The 17,983-nt window shown below is 56.9% G+C and overlaps 1 protein-coding gene across 17 annotated transcripts in view; it reads left to right on the top strand.

The window, feature by feature from the left end:
* Positions 1-17,983, top strand: part of MYO18A (myosin XVIIIA) — a 106,873-nt gene that overhangs the window by 77,233 nt on the left and 11,657 nt on the right. For 11 of the 17 annotated variants that reach the window (XM_033181883.1, XM_033181891.1, XM_033181879.1 and 8 more), the window contains 19 exons: positions 3,508-3,636; positions 4,300-4,443; positions 4,826-4,915; positions 5,047-5,166; positions 5,372-5,483; positions 5,922-6,049; positions 6,357-6,511; positions 8,207-8,330; positions 8,416-8,616; positions 9,176-9,286; positions 9,840-9,944; positions 10,264-10,410; positions 10,810-10,923; positions 12,290-12,406; positions 12,601-12,684; positions 13,132-13,269; positions 15,788-15,973; positions 16,342-16,481; positions 17,251-17,295. In XM_033181883.1, coding sequence (XP_033037774.1) covers positions 3,508-3,636; positions 4,300-4,443; positions 4,826-4,915; positions 5,047-5,166; positions 5,372-5,483; positions 5,922-6,049; positions 6,357-6,511; positions 8,207-8,330; positions 8,416-8,616; positions 9,176-9,286; positions 9,840-9,944; positions 10,264-10,410; positions 10,810-10,923; positions 12,290-12,406; positions 12,601-12,684; positions 13,132-13,269; positions 15,788-15,973; positions 16,342-16,481; positions 17,251-17,295 — 2,390 coding nt within the window. The remainder of the gene's footprint in view (positions 1-3,507; positions 3,637-4,299; positions 4,444-4,825; positions 4,916-5,046; positions 5,167-5,371; positions 5,484-5,921; positions 6,050-6,356; positions 6,512-8,206; positions 8,331-8,415; positions 8,617-9,175; positions 9,287-9,839; positions 9,945-10,263; positions 10,411-10,809; positions 10,924-12,289; positions 12,407-12,600; positions 12,685-13,131; positions 13,270-15,787; positions 15,974-16,341; positions 16,482-17,250; positions 17,296-17,983) is intronic. The other 6 variants (XM_033181884.1, XM_033181893.1, XM_033181892.1 and 3 more) reach the window with 1 other exon arrangement.

Raw genomic sequence — 17,983 nt, 5'->3', positions numbered from 1 at the left:
CGAGTCCTGGTGTGGGGAGTTGGGGAGACTGGAGGGCTGGACCCAGAGGATGTGGGCTGGAAGAGGCAGGAGTCCTTGGGTAGAGCCCCTGTGGAGAGTTATCTGGGGCTGCTGGGTTCCAGAGAGCAAGCAGGACCTGGTGAGGCTGTGCTGCCACCACCTGCCCACAGGCCGAATTCCTCATCTGAATGGAACGCCATGCGTAAAATGCAGGCACGCCGGCCCCTGGGTGCCAGTCTGCCGCGTCACTCCTCACCAAAGGGTCAGCTGAGCATTCCTCCCACAGGCAGGAAGCCCTGCATGCCCCTCTCTTCTGAGCCTGGGAAGCTTGGACAGGTGGCACCCGCATATGTGCCCCAGGGCTGGAGTGGAAAGGAGGCCAGTGGAGAGCCAGAGAGGGTTCTGGACCGGTTGTCTGCCAGCAGAGAGGGAAGGAACTCTGGGTTGCAGGGTCCCGTGGGGCGTGTGCGGTGCAAGGAGGTGCTTGCAGAGGCTTGAGTCTTACTTGTCCTGTGTGCTTGGTCCTCTCGGCCCTGCATGTTGAGTCGCTTTCCTGGCTCCTCCTGCCCTCCCTCCCTGTCAATCGCTCCCATCTCTGTGTCTTTGCATCTTCCCATCTTGGCTTCTGCCGTCCCTGGCTTTCCCTTTGGCCCCAGCAGTCCCTGCTGGTCTCTGTTCCTTGGTTTCTGGTTCTGTTTTTCTCCTTGTTCTCTGTATCTTTGTGTCCCATTCTCTTTCTGTGTCATTTTCTGGTTTGTGTCACTGCTTTGTCTACCTCTGTGTCTGGCTCAGCTCTTTTCTCTCTGTCTGTTCCGCTCCCCCCGCTTTTTTAAGCTGGGGCTGCCATCTAGGGCCCCTGCCTAGGGCTGCCTGCTGTCAGGCTCTACTTCAGCTGCAGGGTCTCTCCCTGGGTCCTGTCACCCTGGTCTTTTCCGCCAGGTTCCTGCCTCTCAAGCAGGCTGAGCTGCTGCTGGCTGCCGTTGGGGATGGCACCTCCTCCAGCCCATGCCTGGGTTCCCAGGCCTATCTCGGGCAGGGCAGGAAAGGGCCTGTACAGGCTGATCCTCTTCCCAGCTGCCGTCTCAGACCTTCTGTCGTCCTGAGCCATGCCAGGTGCCCGGCTGAGGCAGGCAAGCCCCAGGGCACACTGTCACTCAAGGGCAGAGCTGGGCCAACACTGGGTGCCTGCTCACAGCTAGTTTGGGAAAGAAAGTTCAGGCCGTCTAGGCTCTGGTCAACACTGACTCGTGAGCAAGGATTCCCTGTGTGTCACATTGCTTCAGAGGAGGGGGTCTTCATCTGAGCCATGGGACCCTGAGAGTTTCAATAAGGACTTTGGGGGGCTCAGAGCCTCCTGACATTGTAAAATTTGTATGAATGTGTATTTTGGGGAGGAGATGGCCTGGAGCTTTCACCCAATACCCAGAAGGACCCTTAACCCCGCAAATGTTCAAGAGAGATTTGAGGCTCGCTGCTGTGGCCTCTAGACCATTCTTTCTCTTCTCATTGTGTCTCTGGGCCGGCCATTATCCATCCCCCACTCCGGCACCTCTCTTCTGCCCTGGTCAGGTGGCTATGTGTCCTAACCAAGCATGTTTGCTGCCCCCTGGTGCGGCTTGGGTATTCCTTTTACCCCCAGTGGGATTTCAGACTTGCACATTATATGAAATTAAGCAGCTGGGGGCCAGGCGTGGTGGTTCACGCCTGCAATCCTACCACTTTGGGAGGCTGAGGTGGGCAGATTGCCTGAACCCAGGAGTTTGAGACCACCCTAGGCAACATGGTGAAACCCCATCTCTACTGAAATACAAAAAAATTATCTGGGCGTGGTGACGGGCACCTGTAGTCCCAGCTACTTGGAAGGCTGAGGCATGAGAATCGCTCGAGTTCAGGAGGTGGAGGTTGCAGTAAGCAGAGATTGCACCACTGCACTCCAGCCTGGGTGACAGAGCAAGGCTCTGTCCCCAAAAAAAGAGAGAAAGAAATTGAGCAGCCGGGCACGGCAGCGCGTGTCTGTAATCTCAGCACTTTCGGAGGCTGAGGCAGGAGGATCACTTGATGCCAGGAGTTCAAGAACAGCCTGGGCAACATATGGAGACCCCATCTCTTTAAAAAAAATACAAAAATTAGCTGGGAATGGTGGTGCACACCTGTAGTGCCAGCTACTGGGGAGGCTGAGGTGGGAGGATAGCTTAAGCCTGGGAGGTAGAGGCTGCAGTGAGCCATGATCATGCCACTTTACTCCAGCCTGGGTGACAGAGCAAGACCGTTCAAGATAAATTTAAAGAAAAGAAATGGAGGCTCAGGTAGAACTTAGGACCCATGGGAGACCCCGTGTTCGATGGTGGGGTTTAGGGAAGTGTCACAAAGGACTGAGCTGGCTTTTTCCAAGGCCAGCCTCAGGGGACCAGGTTTCTGTGGAGTCGCCAGAGGCAGAGCTTTCTCAGCAGAAAGTTTAGGCCCTCTCTTTGCATCTTTGCTGAAGGGGGCCTTGGGATACTGTGCCTGTTGGCTCTCGGTGCATTTACGTAACCTGTTTCCCATCACATTCACATCTTCTCTTTGCCCCATAAAAAGGCATTTTCTGTGTTCCGTGCCAGATGGAGGTAGGCCTATACCTAGGTGTCTCCGCCCACTCTCATGGATACAGAGTGATTTTTTTCACCCAAACCTTCCCGTTTCACACACACTCCTCTTTGTGGCATGTGGCAAATTTTACCAAGCCCTATCTTAGGGTGGCACAGAGTGTTAAGGAAAGGCCGGGTGTGGGGGCGCCCAGCTGGTTCTGCACATGCCTGCCCTCCAGCCCCCAAACCTGTATGACAGGTCCCTCGGCTGGGCCAACCCCCGCCCACCTCACTGGCTTCTTCATGAGAAGGTGAAACTTGGGTGTGTGTTGGGGGGTGGCACATGAAAGAGGAGACCATCTGAAATGAAACTAGCAGGGAGGGGGAGGAGAAGGCAGGAGCTTCCCACCACCCCTCTTCCCATTCTCCCTGCTTTTCCTCTGCACGCTTCTCCCCAGCACTGCTTCTCACACAGACATCCTCCAGCATCCACTCCCCCGATCCCAGCAGTCGGGAGTCCCAGCTGGAGCCCGGGTTGGGCCCTGCAGTGGGCTGTGGGCACAGGGGGCATTGACAGGGTTGCTGGCAGTCCTGGGTGAGGAAGCCCTCACAGATCCCTGTTTGACCAGTGACTGCTCCATTTCCTTCCTTGCCCCAGATATCTTCCCTTTACTTTCCCTCTCCTTTCATCTTTCTTTGAAGTTAAATTTCACACCTTACTCCTCCCCTGCCAAAACCTCCCCAGCCTCTGCTCCCTCAGCCTTCCCAGGGCCTCTTCCTGCTCCTCCCCTCCTCTCTTGGACAATTGGATTTTGAGGCTCTTCCCAAGCCAAGGGCTGTACTTCCTGGCTTGCTTGTTTCTCCAGTTCCTCACCTTCCCTCCCTTTCCTCTGCTGGGCTGGCCCAGTCTCCTGCCTTCACCAGGCCTGCTTTTTCACAGGTGTTCTTCCGGGCGGGTACCTTGGCACGGCTGGAGGAGCAGCGGGATGAACAAACCAGCAGGAACCTAACCCTTTTCCAAGCAGCCTGCCGGGGCTACCTGGCCCGCCAGCACTTCAAGAAGAGAAAGGTGCTGCTCTAGGGACATCCCCTCCCCCCGCAACCTACATGAGCACAGCCAAGTTCCTGGGGTGGGGGCTATGAGGGAGAGAAGAGGCAGGAACCTCCCAGGCCACCATGTCCTGGGCCAGGGTGGGGAACGGGCAGCTCCCTGGTGCCAGCAAGTGTGCTGGTGTGCCCAGCAACGGGGCCTGGTTGGAGGGCTTTGTTGAGGGGTAGGGGAATCAGGGCCCAGGCAAAGGTGGGCTCTGGATCATAGGCTGCTCCATGAAGATTAAGGAGCTGTGTCAGCGACTCCTTTTCTTATTAGCAAGTCCATAAAACAGCCAGCACTGCCGCCTCTTGTGTTTCAGCAAGATTAGGTTTTATAGCACAGCTAGGCCAGGATGCTGGAAATAATCAGGCAGCAAATAAAGCAGATGAAATTATTCCTAATGGCAGCAGAGCGGCTAGTGCCCAGCGCGGTGCTCCCAGGGCTGGGTTCTGTGCTGCCCACCCTCTGAGGGATGGAGGGAGCCTGGGGCAAGGGGGAGCATGGGAAGTATCTGACTCGGGGTCAGGAGGCCAGAGGAGCAGCCCTGGGGGCCTGTGCTGATGGTGGGGAGGATCCTGGGCCAAGCTTGGCCAAGGTGACTGAGAACCCCGCTGTGCGCCACCCCCACCCCACCTGCAGATCCAGGACCTGGCCATTCGCTGTGTTCAGAAGAACATCAAGAAGAACAAAGGGGTGAAGGACTGGCCCTGGTGGAAGCTCTTTACCACAGTGAGGCCCCTCATTGAAGTACAGCTGTCAGAGGAGCAGATCCGGAACAAAGACGTATGTGACAGCCTGGGAGGGCCAAGTCTCTGGGTGGGGGGAAGCCTTGCCGGTTTAGCTTGGACTTCCAAGCGCTTCTTCATTTAGTCCAGAGAGCTCACATCCTTGAAATGTGCTCATCAAACAGAAAATGTCCCTCCGGGATGCTGGCTGAGTCCCTGGGCAGCCTCTTAACGATAAAATCTTGGGCATCCCTAGCTTATTGGGAAGGGTCTAGGGACAGGATTCCCGGGAGGCAGTGGCTCTGCTATTGGGGACATGCCTCCTCCCATGGTGTCCTGGCCCAAGCTTCATCAACTTTGTTCACTACAGGGGTGCAGACCCAGGGCCCCAACCCCTCGCAGTGCCTTTGGCTCACTTTGCCCTCTTTGGTCCACCCTAGGAGGAGATCCAGCAGCTGCGGAGCAAGCTCGAGAAGGTGGAGAAGGAGCGAAACGAGCTGCGGCTCAACAGTGACCGGCTGGAGAGCCGGGTGAGTGACTCCTGGCACCACACCAACTGGGCATGGCTGCAGGGAGACCCAGCCCCTGCAGGTCCCCCAGGTGTTCTGGCTGAGTGAGGCAGGCACTTCAATTGGTGGTGACTCCCTACCCCCAACCCCAGATCTCGGAGCTGACATCGGAGCTGACAGATGAGCGTAACACAGGAGAGTCTGCTTCCCAGCTGCTGGACGCGGAGACAGCAGAGAGGCTCCGGACTGAGAAGGAGATGAAGGAATTGCAGGTGAGGGCAGGGCCTGGGTGAGAACAGCAGGCTGGTGACTGCCACACCATAGTGCCCATTGGCTCCCCCCAAAAACAGTTGGCGTCTTCACCCCTAGCCCAGCATCCCTGTCTGCCCTGGGTAAGCATGTGAGCATGGTCTGTGTGGTTCGGGGAGTGGGTATGAGGAGACAGAATGGCATACCCTGAAACCCCGTCTTCTGCAGACCCAGTACGATGCACTGAAGAAGCAGATGGAGGTTATGGAAATGGAGGTGATGGAGGCCCGTCTCATCCGGGCAGCGGAGATCAACGGGGAAGTGGATGATGATGATGCAGGTGGGCCTGAGGCCCAAGGAGCTTGGCAGTGGCCTGCGATGCGAGCCCTGATGCCCACCCCTGGGTAGTCATGCCCCTTGTCCAGGCCTGTCTCCCCTCCATGGGGCTAAAGTGAAAGAAACAGATGAGAAGGCAGAGGTGCCAATAAATGCAGGGGATTGTTAGGTAGAGCTGTAACAACCACGATCATGACAAAGACTGAGGGCCGTGGTCCCAGCAGTCCCTGGGGGAGGCACAGCACATGTAGCCACATCTCTCGCTTTGGTCTTCTCCTGGCTAGTGGCTCCTTCTGCCTTGGGAGGAAGTCGTCATTGCAGAGAGCTTTCTGAGCCCTGGCCGACTCCACCTGCTGCTCCCCCTGCCCCATCCTCCTTCCCCTCTGCCCCTTCTGGGGTCTCTCAGCACCTCCATCCTCCCTTGTCTGCCTCAACCCCACAGGTGGCGAGTGGCGGCTGAAGTACGAGCGGGCTGTGCGGGAGGTGGACTTCACCAAGAAACGGCTCCAGCAGGAGTTTGAGGACAAGCTGGAGGTGGAGCAGCAGAACAAGAGGCAGCTGGAGCGGCGGGTGAGGCTGGGGAGGAGCCGAGGCCTGTGCTTGAGAGGGCCAGGAGGGGAACTGGTGCCTCGTGTCAGTCCAGTGAAGGCTGGGGGCAGGCAGGCCTGGCCTGGGACAGATCAGAGAGGCTGGCATGTTAGCTTCTCGGTGCAGGGGCAATCAGGAGCAGGCTATCATTAGCTTCTTCAGTTCCCTGGGAGACCCGACTTCCTCCCACATCCCTGGGTCTTCCCCTCACTTACCCACCTCCCTCTCCTCACCTTCTCCACCAATGCTTCCGGGCCTCTCTGTATATGCACCCCGTCTCGGCCCCTAGCTCGGGGACCTGCAGGCAGACAGTGAGGAGAGTCAGCGGGCTCTGCAGCAGCTCAAGAAGAAGTGCCAGCGGCTGACAGCTGAGCTGCAGGACACCAAGCTGCACCTGGAGGGCCAGCAGGTCCGCAACCACGAGCTGGAGAAGAAGCAGAGGAGGTAGGTGGGCCCCCTGACCTGGGCCCAGAGAACCTTCTGGAGCAGCCACAGACAGGACTGCCTCCTCGCCCACCAGGGAGGAAAGAAGGAAGGACCTGAATTTGTCCAGGGCCCTTGCCTGCCTGGTCACTCATCTTGGAACGTGAAGGGGCCCCCTCCTGACCTCCAGGGTGGTCTCAAGCTGTGTCCCCACTGAAGGCCTGCCCAGGCCTCTGCTTTCAGAGGTGCTCCCCGCATCACGTGCCTGTCACCCTGTGCCAGGCCCCATCAGGAAGGGCATCAAGGAGGGCCCGTGCAGGAACTGCTATGTCCCTGTCCCCGGCCCCCAGCTCTGCCTCTCCCTCACTTGCCTCAGCTACACAAACACTCTCTCCTGACTAATGTCGTTAAACTACCGTGCCACTTCCATCTCATTATGGTAATGATACAAAGGAAGGGGGTGGCCCTCACAGGAGAAAATCCAATCTAAATTAATTTCCCGGGCTGGGAATGAGGATGGGACGCCTTCATTAGCAGTACTGAGGAACCCACACACCCTGGGAACAGCAGGGCGCCCTGGGGAGCAAGAACAGCACCCATTTCTCCTCTGCAGGGGAAGGGCTTCTCAGCAGAGGCACCGGTTGCCTTTGTGAAGGGGTATCCCCACACCCACGACCCTGGGAGTGAGGATGGCAGAGCCTTTCCAGTGACTCTGGGTTACCCCTGGCCTCCTGGACCCACCACCATCTCCCCAACTGGGAAAATAGGAAGGTTTTCTATTCCTCCCACCTGACACCATGACCGCCACTTCCCTCGTTCTCATCTCTGCCCCCACCCTACCCCTTTACCCAAAGGCTGGCACCCTTAGCTCGACCCCCCTTCTAAGCACCCAATGACAATACCAGCTCGGCCTAGTTACCGTGCTGCTGTGCTCCCCGCTGGGCAACTTATTAGGTTTCAGCTGCCCGGAGTTTTCTTACTTTTTTTTGATGTGGGGTTGGGGTAAGGGGAGCATTCAACTTCCACAGAAACCTGATTAGCTATTCAGGGAAGGTGGTAAGAGGAATTTGAGCAATTTGCTCCATATTTAGCGGGAAATGGAAGACTGGGAAGTGGAGGAGTGAAGAACGAGGCCCCCTGTGTGCCCATTGAGGCATGTGGCCAGCTGGGCACAGTGGGAATGCCAGCTCTGAACCCAGTATGGGGTGTCCTGGTGGTGTCCTGCCAGCACTGCTGGGGTGCCTGGTCCTGGCAAAGGCTGGTGCCCAGAGGCAGGGACAAGGAGCCAGTTGTTGCCCTTACAGTTGCCGAACTGAACTGTGGAAAGTGAGTCAGTAGAAGCAGGGTGCTCATCTCTGCCCTTTTCCCACCCCACCCTCACCTGGGTCCCTCATTCTTTGATGTGTTGAGATGGAAAAGGTAGAGACTTAACTCCTGAGGGGCCTGTTAAGCAGGCTATGGGTCCCTCTTAGGCCTACTTGGTGAAAGGGCTCGGCTGAGTGCTCCCTATCCCAGACCCAGTTGCTCAATAGGGCCTCAGTGGCCTGACCTGCCACCTCTAAATGTCACCCCTACCTTGCCACTGGCCCCACGTTAGTGCTGCGTGGGTCCCCCCACCCCTGCTTGGGTCCTGTCCATGGCACCACCTCCTGACAGTCTCTGTGTGGGGGACCCCGGCTCTTCCCCATCTGATGGAGCCGCCACACGCCCTTGCAGGTTTGACAGTGAGCTCTCGCAGGCGCATGAGGAGGCCCAGCGGGAGAAGCTGCAGCGGGAGAAGCTGCAGCGGGAGAAGGACATGCTCCTTGCTGAGGCTTTCAGTCTGAAGCAGCAACTAGAGGTGGGTAGGGCCACCCACCGTCTGTGCCCTGTCCCCCTCACAACCTGCAGTCAGCCCTGCACCAGCCTCATCTCTTTTGCTCCAGGAAAAAGACATGGATATTGCAGGGTTCACCCAGAAGGTTGTGTCTCTAGAGGCAGAGCTCCAGGACATTTCTTCCCAAGAGTCCAAGGATGAGGCTTCTCTGGCCAAGGTCAAGAAACAGCTCCGGGACCTGGAGGCCAAAGTCAAGGATCAGGAAGAAGAGCTGGATGAGCAGGCAGGGACCATCCAGATGCTGGAGCAGGTACAGGAGAGCTTGGCCAAGGGAGGGGTGAGGTGCAGCAGGGCTGCCACCATCCCCACAGCCAGCCTCAGGCATGGGCCAGAGGATCCTGCCTCCATTCATTCATGTGTTCACTCACTCACCTACTCACAAAATGTGGAGTGAGCACCTGATCTGTGCCAGCCACAGTGTGAAGACGCAGTCATGGAACTTGCCACAAAAACAAATCTGATGGAGCTCTAGTAGGGAAGGGCTCAGGATGCATGGCAGCTGAGGGCCACAGGCCCAACCAGCCTGCCACCAAGCCACCAAGTCAGTTCAGGCAGCTAGAGCCTGCAGGCAGACGGAGAAGCTACAGGACTGTCCCCACCCCAGCTACCTCTCTCTGGGCCTATGCCAGACCTCTAGTAAGGGAGTTCAGCTGCTCTGGAGAAGCTGCTGCCACGAGAGCAAGGTGCCAGCAAAGGGAACTGGCTGGTGGACATTCTCAGCCCGTGAGCCTAGGGAGAGCCACACACAGATGGGAAGGGGGTGGGCATTGCTGGGGAGGGAACCCAGACCCTACTCCAACCACCTCCAGGCCAAGCTGCGACTGGAGATGGAGATGGAGCGGATGAGACAGACCCATTCTAAGGAGATGGAGAGTCGGGATGAGGAGGTGGAGGAGGCCCGGCAGTCGTGTCAGAAGAAGGTAAGGTATCTGAGTACTTATCTGTCTAGCGTAAACACCTTTTCCCATCGCCGCTTTAAAGTAAGGGGCTTTCTGCCTCCCTACCTCAGCCACATTGTCTTCCATTGTCATTCTGGGCCAGGAAGTGCCTCTCGGGATCCTGGCATTGGCAGGGATGTATTGGCTCAGAGTCTGTAGAGAAGCTTGAGCCCCTGAGGAACTAACGCTCCCTGCTTTCTGTGCCAGGGGCAGCCCCCTGTGCCCCTGCTGTGCTGCACTATACTGATGCTGCCTGCAGTCAGCCAGCCTGGCTGGATAGGTCTCCACTGTGCGGCGAGGTGTCCTATTCTGTCTTGGCTAGCCCCACCGCATGTGGCCTGCCATCCCTCCTCACCCTCCCAGGCTGCTTTGAAACCCTACAAACCTGAAATTTAGGTTCTGACCCCTCCGCCAACATCACTGTGCTCAGGCCTGCCCCACTGTTTTCCCGGAGTGGGGAACCCAGAACCAAAGGGGCCTGCTTGGCACCAGGTACTAAAGGGATGGACGGGTCTCTGTCCCCACGGTATTCCAGTTAAAACAGATGGAGGTTCAGCTGGAGGAAGAGTATGAGGACAAGCAGAAGGTGCTGCGAGAGAAGCGGGAGCTGGAGGGCAAGCTCGCCACCCTCAGCGACCAGGTCAGGGGACGCTCCACCCGCCAAGCCTGACCAGCTACCTGCCCATGCAGCCTGAGGAGTGGGGATCCTAGGGATGGGGAGCCGGGAACAGAGCTGTCAGGGGGATGGGGGTGCTGCAAAGAGCCCATCATCATCCCTCGATGGAGGCATCACTATACATTGGCACACCCAGCCCTTTATCACTGGTTGGCATGATCCTGGCTCTTCCAGGATCCTTATGGGGACACTGATAATGAGGACGTGGTGAGGAGTGGGCTTGGGTAAGATAGGAGGAGGCCCTGTGTGGAGCCCAGAACCCCAACTGCTGGTGCCCACCCAGGTGAACCGGCGGGACTTTGAGTCAGAGAAGCGGCTGCGGAAGGACCTGAAGCGCACCAAGGCCCTGCTGGCGGATGCCCAGCTCATGCTGGACCACCTGAAGAACAGCGCTCCCAGCAAGCGAGAGATCGCCCAGCTTAAGAACCAGGTATCCCCAGAGAGCACACGGCTGATCCAGGCGCAACAGAGCTTACCTTTTCCATTCTTTTTCTCTCTCTCACTCCTCTCAGTGGCTCGTGAGTCCTTGGGAAGGAAAGTGACAGGATAGAGGGGAGAGCCACATGTAGCAGCTAGACTCCCCAGGCCCTGCGTGTGCCTTACTGTCTTACCGCCCAGCCCAGGGCGGTGTGGATGGGGCCTGGTGCCCACCAGCCCTGTCACGGGAGGAGATGCCCATGCATGCATCACCACACAGCCATGGCCCTGGGGTCTGAAGTGAATGGAGGAGGAGAAGGAGGGCATCTGGGCTCACTCTTCCCTATACAGCCCTCCTGCCCCCAGGGAATGACTGACATCTCTCCCTGGGGTGGGGGTGGTCTCTGTCCAGCTGGAGGAGTCAGAGTTCACCTGTGCAGCAGCTGTGAAAGCACGGAAAGCAATGGAGGTAGAGATCGAAGACCTGCACCTACAGATTGATGACATCGCCAAAGCCAAGACAGTGGTGAGGGGCCAGGGTGCCTGGGGCAGAGCTCAGGGGGCTGAGGCAGAATAGAGCTGCCTCTGTGGCTCCCTTCACCCAAGACAGGTTCCTCCACGTCAGGACTTGTGATGGGTCCTTTCATTGCCAGGACTTGCTGCAGGAAGAGCAGGCCCCCCTGCTCTGTGTCTCCTCACCCTGAGCAGAGGCCTCGGGGAGGAGCGGGCAGAAGAGGGAGCCAGCAAGGGCCCATCTCCGTGTTTAACCACCTGCCTGCGGGAGCTTGGCCGCAGGCCCCAACACCATAAATAAAGGCATCTAATGTGGCTGAGGGACGTAAACAGGTGCCTAGAGATGAGCAGAAGCACCGATAAGAGGACAGGATGGCTCGGCTTCCCTCCCCTTCCCCCTGCCCAGCCCACTGACAAGCCCAAGCGGCAGCTAATTAGAGCTCTTATTTAATGCCTCCTTTTTAATTCCCCACCTCTCCCACGGCCCATCCATCGGCAGAGAATTCATTACTGGGATGTGGCCACCAATACCTCCTTGGGCAGGGAATGGGGCAGGGGAAGAGGCTGGGCTGGGCTGCTGGCTTCATGGCCCCTGAGCTAGTCACCTAGCTGCTGAGAGATGCCAACCTCACGGGCTTGATTTATCCCCATGACATTTGTGCTCCTCAGCAGTTTTCAGGTGAGTAATTCAAATTCCTTAATTGTGTTAAAAAAGGTTGTTATAAAATTACCATTTTATTTAAATCTGAGTTAATAAATTTCTTGGCGGAGGCTTCCCCAGCTCCCCACAGCCCAGTAACAAGATGGATGGGGCAGAGAAGGAGCCAACACAGTCATTTTGGTTTGGAATTACAGGCTAATAGATTCATTCATTTCCTGAAGCTGCTGTTGGATCGCTCTTCCCCTCCCCCAAGGAGGGGACTGGCTGTGGGGGCTGGATGCCCAGGGACTGGGCAGTCCCAGGGGAAATGAGAGTCTAAGCCAGGAGACCTTCGCAGACTTGAGGGGTCCTTCCCTGGGGCCTGAAGGGGGCAGAGTACACGCAGGTCAGGGCCTGGACTGATAGTGCCAGGATGATGGGTCATTTGTTCTGGGCAGACCTTTTCTGCCTTCTCATTAGCCTCAAAGGAGCTGCCAGGAAGCAGCTGTCATTCAGCTCAGAGGCCCGGGGTCTGCCTGTACTGCACACAGCCCTTTCCCTCATCTCCCTGGTCCGGAGCAGGACAGGCAGCTCCCTGAGCATCACTGGTCCTGGGACCCACCCCAGTGGGCAGGCTCAGCCCATTATCATCTCCACAATGCCCCCACCATTGGAGGCAGCTGGAGCCCACAGGCACACTGGGCCTGAGGCCCTGTGATCTGTCTTTGCCTCTGTCCAGCTGGAGGAGCAGCTGAGCCGCCTTCAGCGTGAGAAGAATGAAATCCAGAACCGGCTGGAGGAGGATCAGGAAGACATGAACGAATTGATGAAAAAGCACAAGGCTGCGGTGGCTCAGGTACCCCTGCCAGGAGTGCCCCTCACACTCTGCACCGCCATCATCCTTCTGGTCCTCCCCGTGGGTCCCCCACACAACCGCTTGTTCTGGGAGGTGATGGAGTGGGAACCTCGGTCCCCTGGTGTTCCAGCTGGGCTGGGCTGGCTGAATGTTTATGGGGGATCCTGCTTCTGATGCTCTCACCCCTTTCCCAGGCTTCCCGGGACCTGGCTCAGATAAATGATCTCCAAGCTCAGCTAGAAGAGGCCAACAAAGAGAAGCAGGAGCTGCAGGAGAAGGTGAGGACCAGGGGCTCCCTCGGGAGAGAAAGAGTGCCAGGATCACTACGTGTGGGAGGAACCCCCAAGTTCACAGTTTAGAAGGCGCTTTTCTCTGCCATCAGTAATCCACAGAGCAGCGTAAACTGGGAGCTACGCTGGGGGCTAGGCTTGGAGCCATGTCACCATAGCAGACATTTGGGCTTCCCCTGCCTCATTTCCCATCTCTATTCCCTCTCTAAGAAAGTCCTTAGCTTTCTCCTTTCTCTCTGAAGGGCAAAATCTGTGCCAAGCGCTAGGGCAGATGGGGGAGGCCTCTGGCCCAGGGCTCCGTTCTCTTTCCTCCCAGGTGCATCCCTCCCTACCCCTCCCGCCTTCTGGTCACCGTGGTGATATTGCCTGCCCCAGATGTATCCTCCTCACTTTCTGGGCTCAGTTCTTTCTTCTCTTCTTGCCCTCCACCTCTAGCTACAAGCCCTCCAGAGCCAGGTGGAGTTCCTGGAGCAGTCCATGGTGGACAAGTCCCTGGTGAGCAGGCAGGAAGCTAAGATACGGGAGCTGGAGACACGCCTGGAGTTTGAAAGGACGCAAGTGAAACGGCTGGAGGTGGGTTCCCGCTTCTCCCGGGCCGCACCAAACAGGGCAGAGCTGTGCCAGCGCTGGAGCCACGCATGCTCAGCAGGGCTGGGCAGGCCCCCGGACACTCCTCAGAGGCCTGTGCCTCGTTGCCAGGCCAGCTGACGGGCAGGTGCTTCTCTCCCGCTCCGCCTGGCCTGCTCTCTGGGTACCGTGGAGCCCGCCTGCTTTACATTCTGTTTCCGTACTTGCTTTCTGCCAAGGGACCAGAGCAGCTTAGCTCTTCGTCTTCATATTTTCCTCCACCACGAGCTCCCCCCGCCTGTTCCCCTCAACCGGTTCTCTGGCAGGGTCATAAATATGCAGTGGATGGTGCCACTTCTGTGCAGGCTGGAGTCTGTTCTCTCATCTGCCCTCTCTCTCCTCCTTTCCCCTTCCCTGCTTCATTCCCTGTCTTCCTCACTTCTTCTGCCCTCCTGCCTCTGCTTTCTCTCTCTCTCTCTTCCTTTTTCTTGATTATGACCCTATTCTTTCTTTTCCTTTCCTTTTTCTTTTTTTTTTTTATTTGAGATGGAGTCTCACTCTGTTGCCAGGCTGGAGTGCAGTGGTGCGATCTTGGCTCACCGCAACCTCCATCTCCCAAGTTCAGTCGATTCCCCTGCCTCAGCCTCCCGAGTAACTGGTACTACAGGCACACGCATTTTAAAAATTGTATTTTAGTAGAGACAGGGTTTCTACTGACCGTGTTGGCCAGGATGGTCTTGATCTCCTGACCTCATGATCTGCCCGCCTCGGCCTCCCAAAGTGCTGGGATTACAGGCGTGAGATATTTTTTCCTCTCCCCAATCTTACTTCTCTTTCTTACCCTTTTCCCATCCCATTCTCCTCTCCCTTTATTATAAAGTTCATTCTGTCTTCTTCTTCTTTATTATTTTTTTGAGATCGGGTCTTGCTCTGTTGCCCAGGCTGTAGTGCAGTGACACAATCATGGCTCACTGTAGCCTTGACCTCCTGGGCTCAAGCAATCCTCCCATCCTCCTGCCTCAGCCTCCTGTGTAACTGGGACCACAGGTATGTGCCACCATGCCTGGCTAATTTCTGTACTTTTTGCAGAGACAGGGTTTTGCCTTGTTGCCCAGACTGGTCTCGAACCTCTGGGCTCAAGCAATCCGCCTGCCTCAGCCTCCCAAAGTGTTGGCATTGCAGGCATGAGCCACCACGCTGGACCAATCCTTTTTCTTTTGGTCTCCCAAAGCCAGTATGGGCCGGCCCCTTCCATCTCTGGCAGAGCAGATAGCAAGAGAGAGGCAGAAAGGATTATCTCCTGGGTTTACACCCCTCTCGCCTTATTTTTAAATTCTCTTTGAGTTTATAAGCCTTTGTCTCCGCACCGTCAGTTCTGTCTGGGCCCTGTGTTGGTAAGTGTGGTTAGTGAGGGGCAGCCCTGTCACCTCCTCCATCAACTCGCAGTCCATGGAGCAGGCACTTAGGTAGGGATAGAAACAGGTGGGCGTCTAGAGGGCATTAATAACCTGGACACAGGAAGAGAGCATAACTGACCCTCCCAAGGCGGGGTCACAGTCCTCAGGAGAGCTGGAGAGAGTTAGGGGAAACTTAAGAATTTATTTTCTGCCCACCCCAACCCCAGGCTGGCTGATAATATTTTGATCCCCATTTTACATATAGGAAGGGTTATGTAGGTTGCCTAAGGTCACAAAGCTATCAAGGGACAGAAGAGGCCATTGGTCTGGTGGACACAGGACAGGCCTACAGGACTTGCCTCCTTTTCTCTTGGGCCTAGTCCCTTCCCGCACCTCTATCCCTCAGGTTCCCTTCTGCTCGGAGAGTTTTGTGGTTTAGACTTATAGGATGTTAAACACAAATGGCCCAATCCTGCAGCCTGGCTCTGTTATTTTAGGGACATAGAGGCTGGAGGCCCAGTCAGAGGTAGAACCAGGATCATAAGCAGATGCGGGGTCTGCTTGTGAATTCAGCCCCTCTCTCCAGGTCATTTTTTGCTCAGCATCCCACTGCCTGGCAGGAGATTCATTAGGCTTAGAGAGATGCTCTCTGCTTGGAATCTGATGATTGTTTAGTCTCTCCTAATCCAGAACTCCAGCAAAGCCATTTACCTCTGAGCACAGGATCTAGGTTTTGGGGCTTCTGGGTTCAGAGTCCCTGCGGGAAGCCCTGCTGACCTGAGGGGCCTCTACATGCAGTGTCAATACCGACAGGTCCACCAAGCTGTACCCGGAACACTCCTTCAGTCTTGGTGTAGTAATAATGATAACAGCACCTTTCATCTTTCAAAGTGCATTCACATTCATTACCTTATTCATCCTCAGAAGACCCCTGGGGGGTAGGTGTTATTCTCCCCCCGTTTTACAGAAAAGCAAGGGAAGCCTCGGGATTGCTTGCCCAGGTAGCCAATGAATGGTGGAGCCAGAGCTTGACCCCAGGCCTCCTGACCCAGAGCTCTGCCACACCCTCCCTCTGCCTGACTGATGGGCCTACGTGCTGTGTCTTTCTTCCCCAACTGCCTGTCCAGAGCCTGGCTAGCCGGCTCAAGGAAAACATGGAGAAGCTTACTGAGGAGCGGGATCAGCGCATTGCAGCCGAGAACCGGGAGAAGGAACAGAACAAGCGGCTACAGAGGCAGCTCCGGGACACCAAGGAGGAGATGGGCGAGCTGGCCAGGAAGGAGGCCGAGGCGAGCCGCAAGAAACACGAACTGGTAATGCCCTCCTGTCCCCCACAGGGCCCACATGGCAGCCCCCTGACGAGCTGTTGAGTGTGCGCCTCACTCTGCTCACTCTGGCCTGGTTGGGGATAGGGTGCAAAGAAACTGCGCATGAGTCAGAGAATGAGAGGGAGGAGGAGCATACCAAGAGGGCAGACCAGGGAGCCAATGGCACAGGAGGCTCCCTCAGGTGAGGCTTGGCCCCCACAGCCCAGCAGCAGCACAGCGGAAAAGGCTCTGGAAGCCTGTGTCAGCCCTTGGGTAGCGCCCCCGTGACCGGGAAGGACTTGAAGCAGGCTTTTTCTGGTCATCTGGGGAAGAAGCTAGCCCTCCTGCAAACTGGGCTGCCCCCTACCTCCTAGGAGATGGATCTAGAAAGCCTGGAGGCTGCTAACCAGAGCCTGCAGGCTGACCTAAAGCTGGCGTTCAAGCGCATCGGGGACCTGCAGGCCGCCATCGAGGATGAGATGGAGAGTGATGAGAATGAGGACCTCATCAACAGGTGAGAGGTGGCCTCTGGGGCATCTGCAGCCAGCATGGAGGCCCTCTTGACTGCCTCTGGAACCAGGCCACCAGGTAGAACAGTTGCAACCTCTGCCTCCCCATGAGCGAGCCACCAACCCACCCTCCCTTTACTGCCAGACCCCAGCACAGCCTGTCCTGCAGGGGCAGAGGGTGAGACAGGTGCACCCTGATTGAGGCCCCCCAGGCAGTCTCCCCTCCCCAGGACCAGGCCCTCCAGCTCTGCCGGCTCAAGATGAGTTATTCCCCTGTTTAGCTGCATTTCCGATGGTGCCTGCCCCACTCTGGGGAGGGCAGAGATTTAAAGGCTGTGGTGCCTTGTTACTATGCCAGAGATTTTCTCATAAAACCCACCCAGGGAATGGTCTGGAGAGAAAGAGATTTGTAGTCTCAGGCAGAGGAGACAGTCACGAAGAAGGAAGGCCGGCAGTGTGGGGTGGCGCCAGGCCATGGAGAAGCTCCCAAGGCTGCCCTAGGCAGACCCTAGACCTGCCTGCTTTCTGCAGGCAGGTCTGGGGCCGCGCAGGGAGCCTGCTGCTTTGGGGCAGGGGAGAGGTGCCAGGGGCAGCCCAGATCAGGTTTTGAGGACAGTGCTATCACGCAACCCCCCCTACCTGGTCTCAGCCAGCCAGAGCTGGCTCTTGCTGAGGGAAGAGAGGTCCTCAGCTAAGGGGTCCACCTTGGGGTTGCCTATTGATTTCATCTGTTTCCTCTGGACCCCTTGCCCACCATCTTCCTTCTATTTCCAGTTTGCAGGACATGGTGACAAAGTATCAGAAAAGAAAGAATAAACTGTGAGGACTGGAGCGCATGTGCTCTCTGCCTGTCCTCGCGGGTGTCTAACCACCCCTAACACTGGCTTCCACCCCGGGGCCGCTGCACGCAGCATGTGGATACAGCCTCCCCACACTCCTGCCTCACTGTTCTCTAATGCTAACACACTGACTCTATCCTTGGGGGAGGCAGGGAGCGGGCAATGAGGTGTGCTCCCCAGAAGGCTGGGGCTGGCCCGTGCACCCTTGGTGGGCAGGGGCTCCTGCAGAAAGGAAAGTGCAGCCTATTCGAGAAGTTTACCTTCCTGAGCTCCAGCACTTTCCTCCCTTAAAAACCAAGTGTGGCCACCTCCCTGGCCTATTTTTCTGGGAGAAAAGTCTGTTTGGGCTGGATCTGTCCACATCCTTGGGCTCCTTGGGAGCCTAAGCTGCCTGAAAGAAGCGGGCATGTTTCATCTTTAAAGTTCCACCACCTTCTCTTGGCAGACAAGGGTAGAAGGTGAGGGGCATCTCCCAGTTTCTTCTTTGGAGAAAGCATTCAGGCAGCTAATCATGGGCTGCTCGCCATGGCGGGGGAAGGGAACACAGCCAGATGTGTTTACTTTACTCCCTGCGGCACCGTGGGCAGAGGGAGGCCCCGGCGGGCGCTTGTGCTGATGCTGTCTGTCAGGTGGCGGGAAGCCCAGGAAATCCAGCCCTCTCTTTTCCC

Source organism: Trachypithecus francoisi, unplaced genomic scaffold (assembly GCF_009764315.1).
Source record: "Trachypithecus francoisi isolate TF-2019V2 unplaced genomic scaffold, Tfra_2.0 Lachesis_group20, whole genome shotgun sequence".
Classification (NCBI taxonomy): Eukaryota; Metazoa; Chordata; class Mammalia; order Primates; family Cercopithecidae; genus Trachypithecus; species Trachypithecus francoisi.
This window is presented reverse-complemented; position numbering and strand designations above follow the sequence as displayed.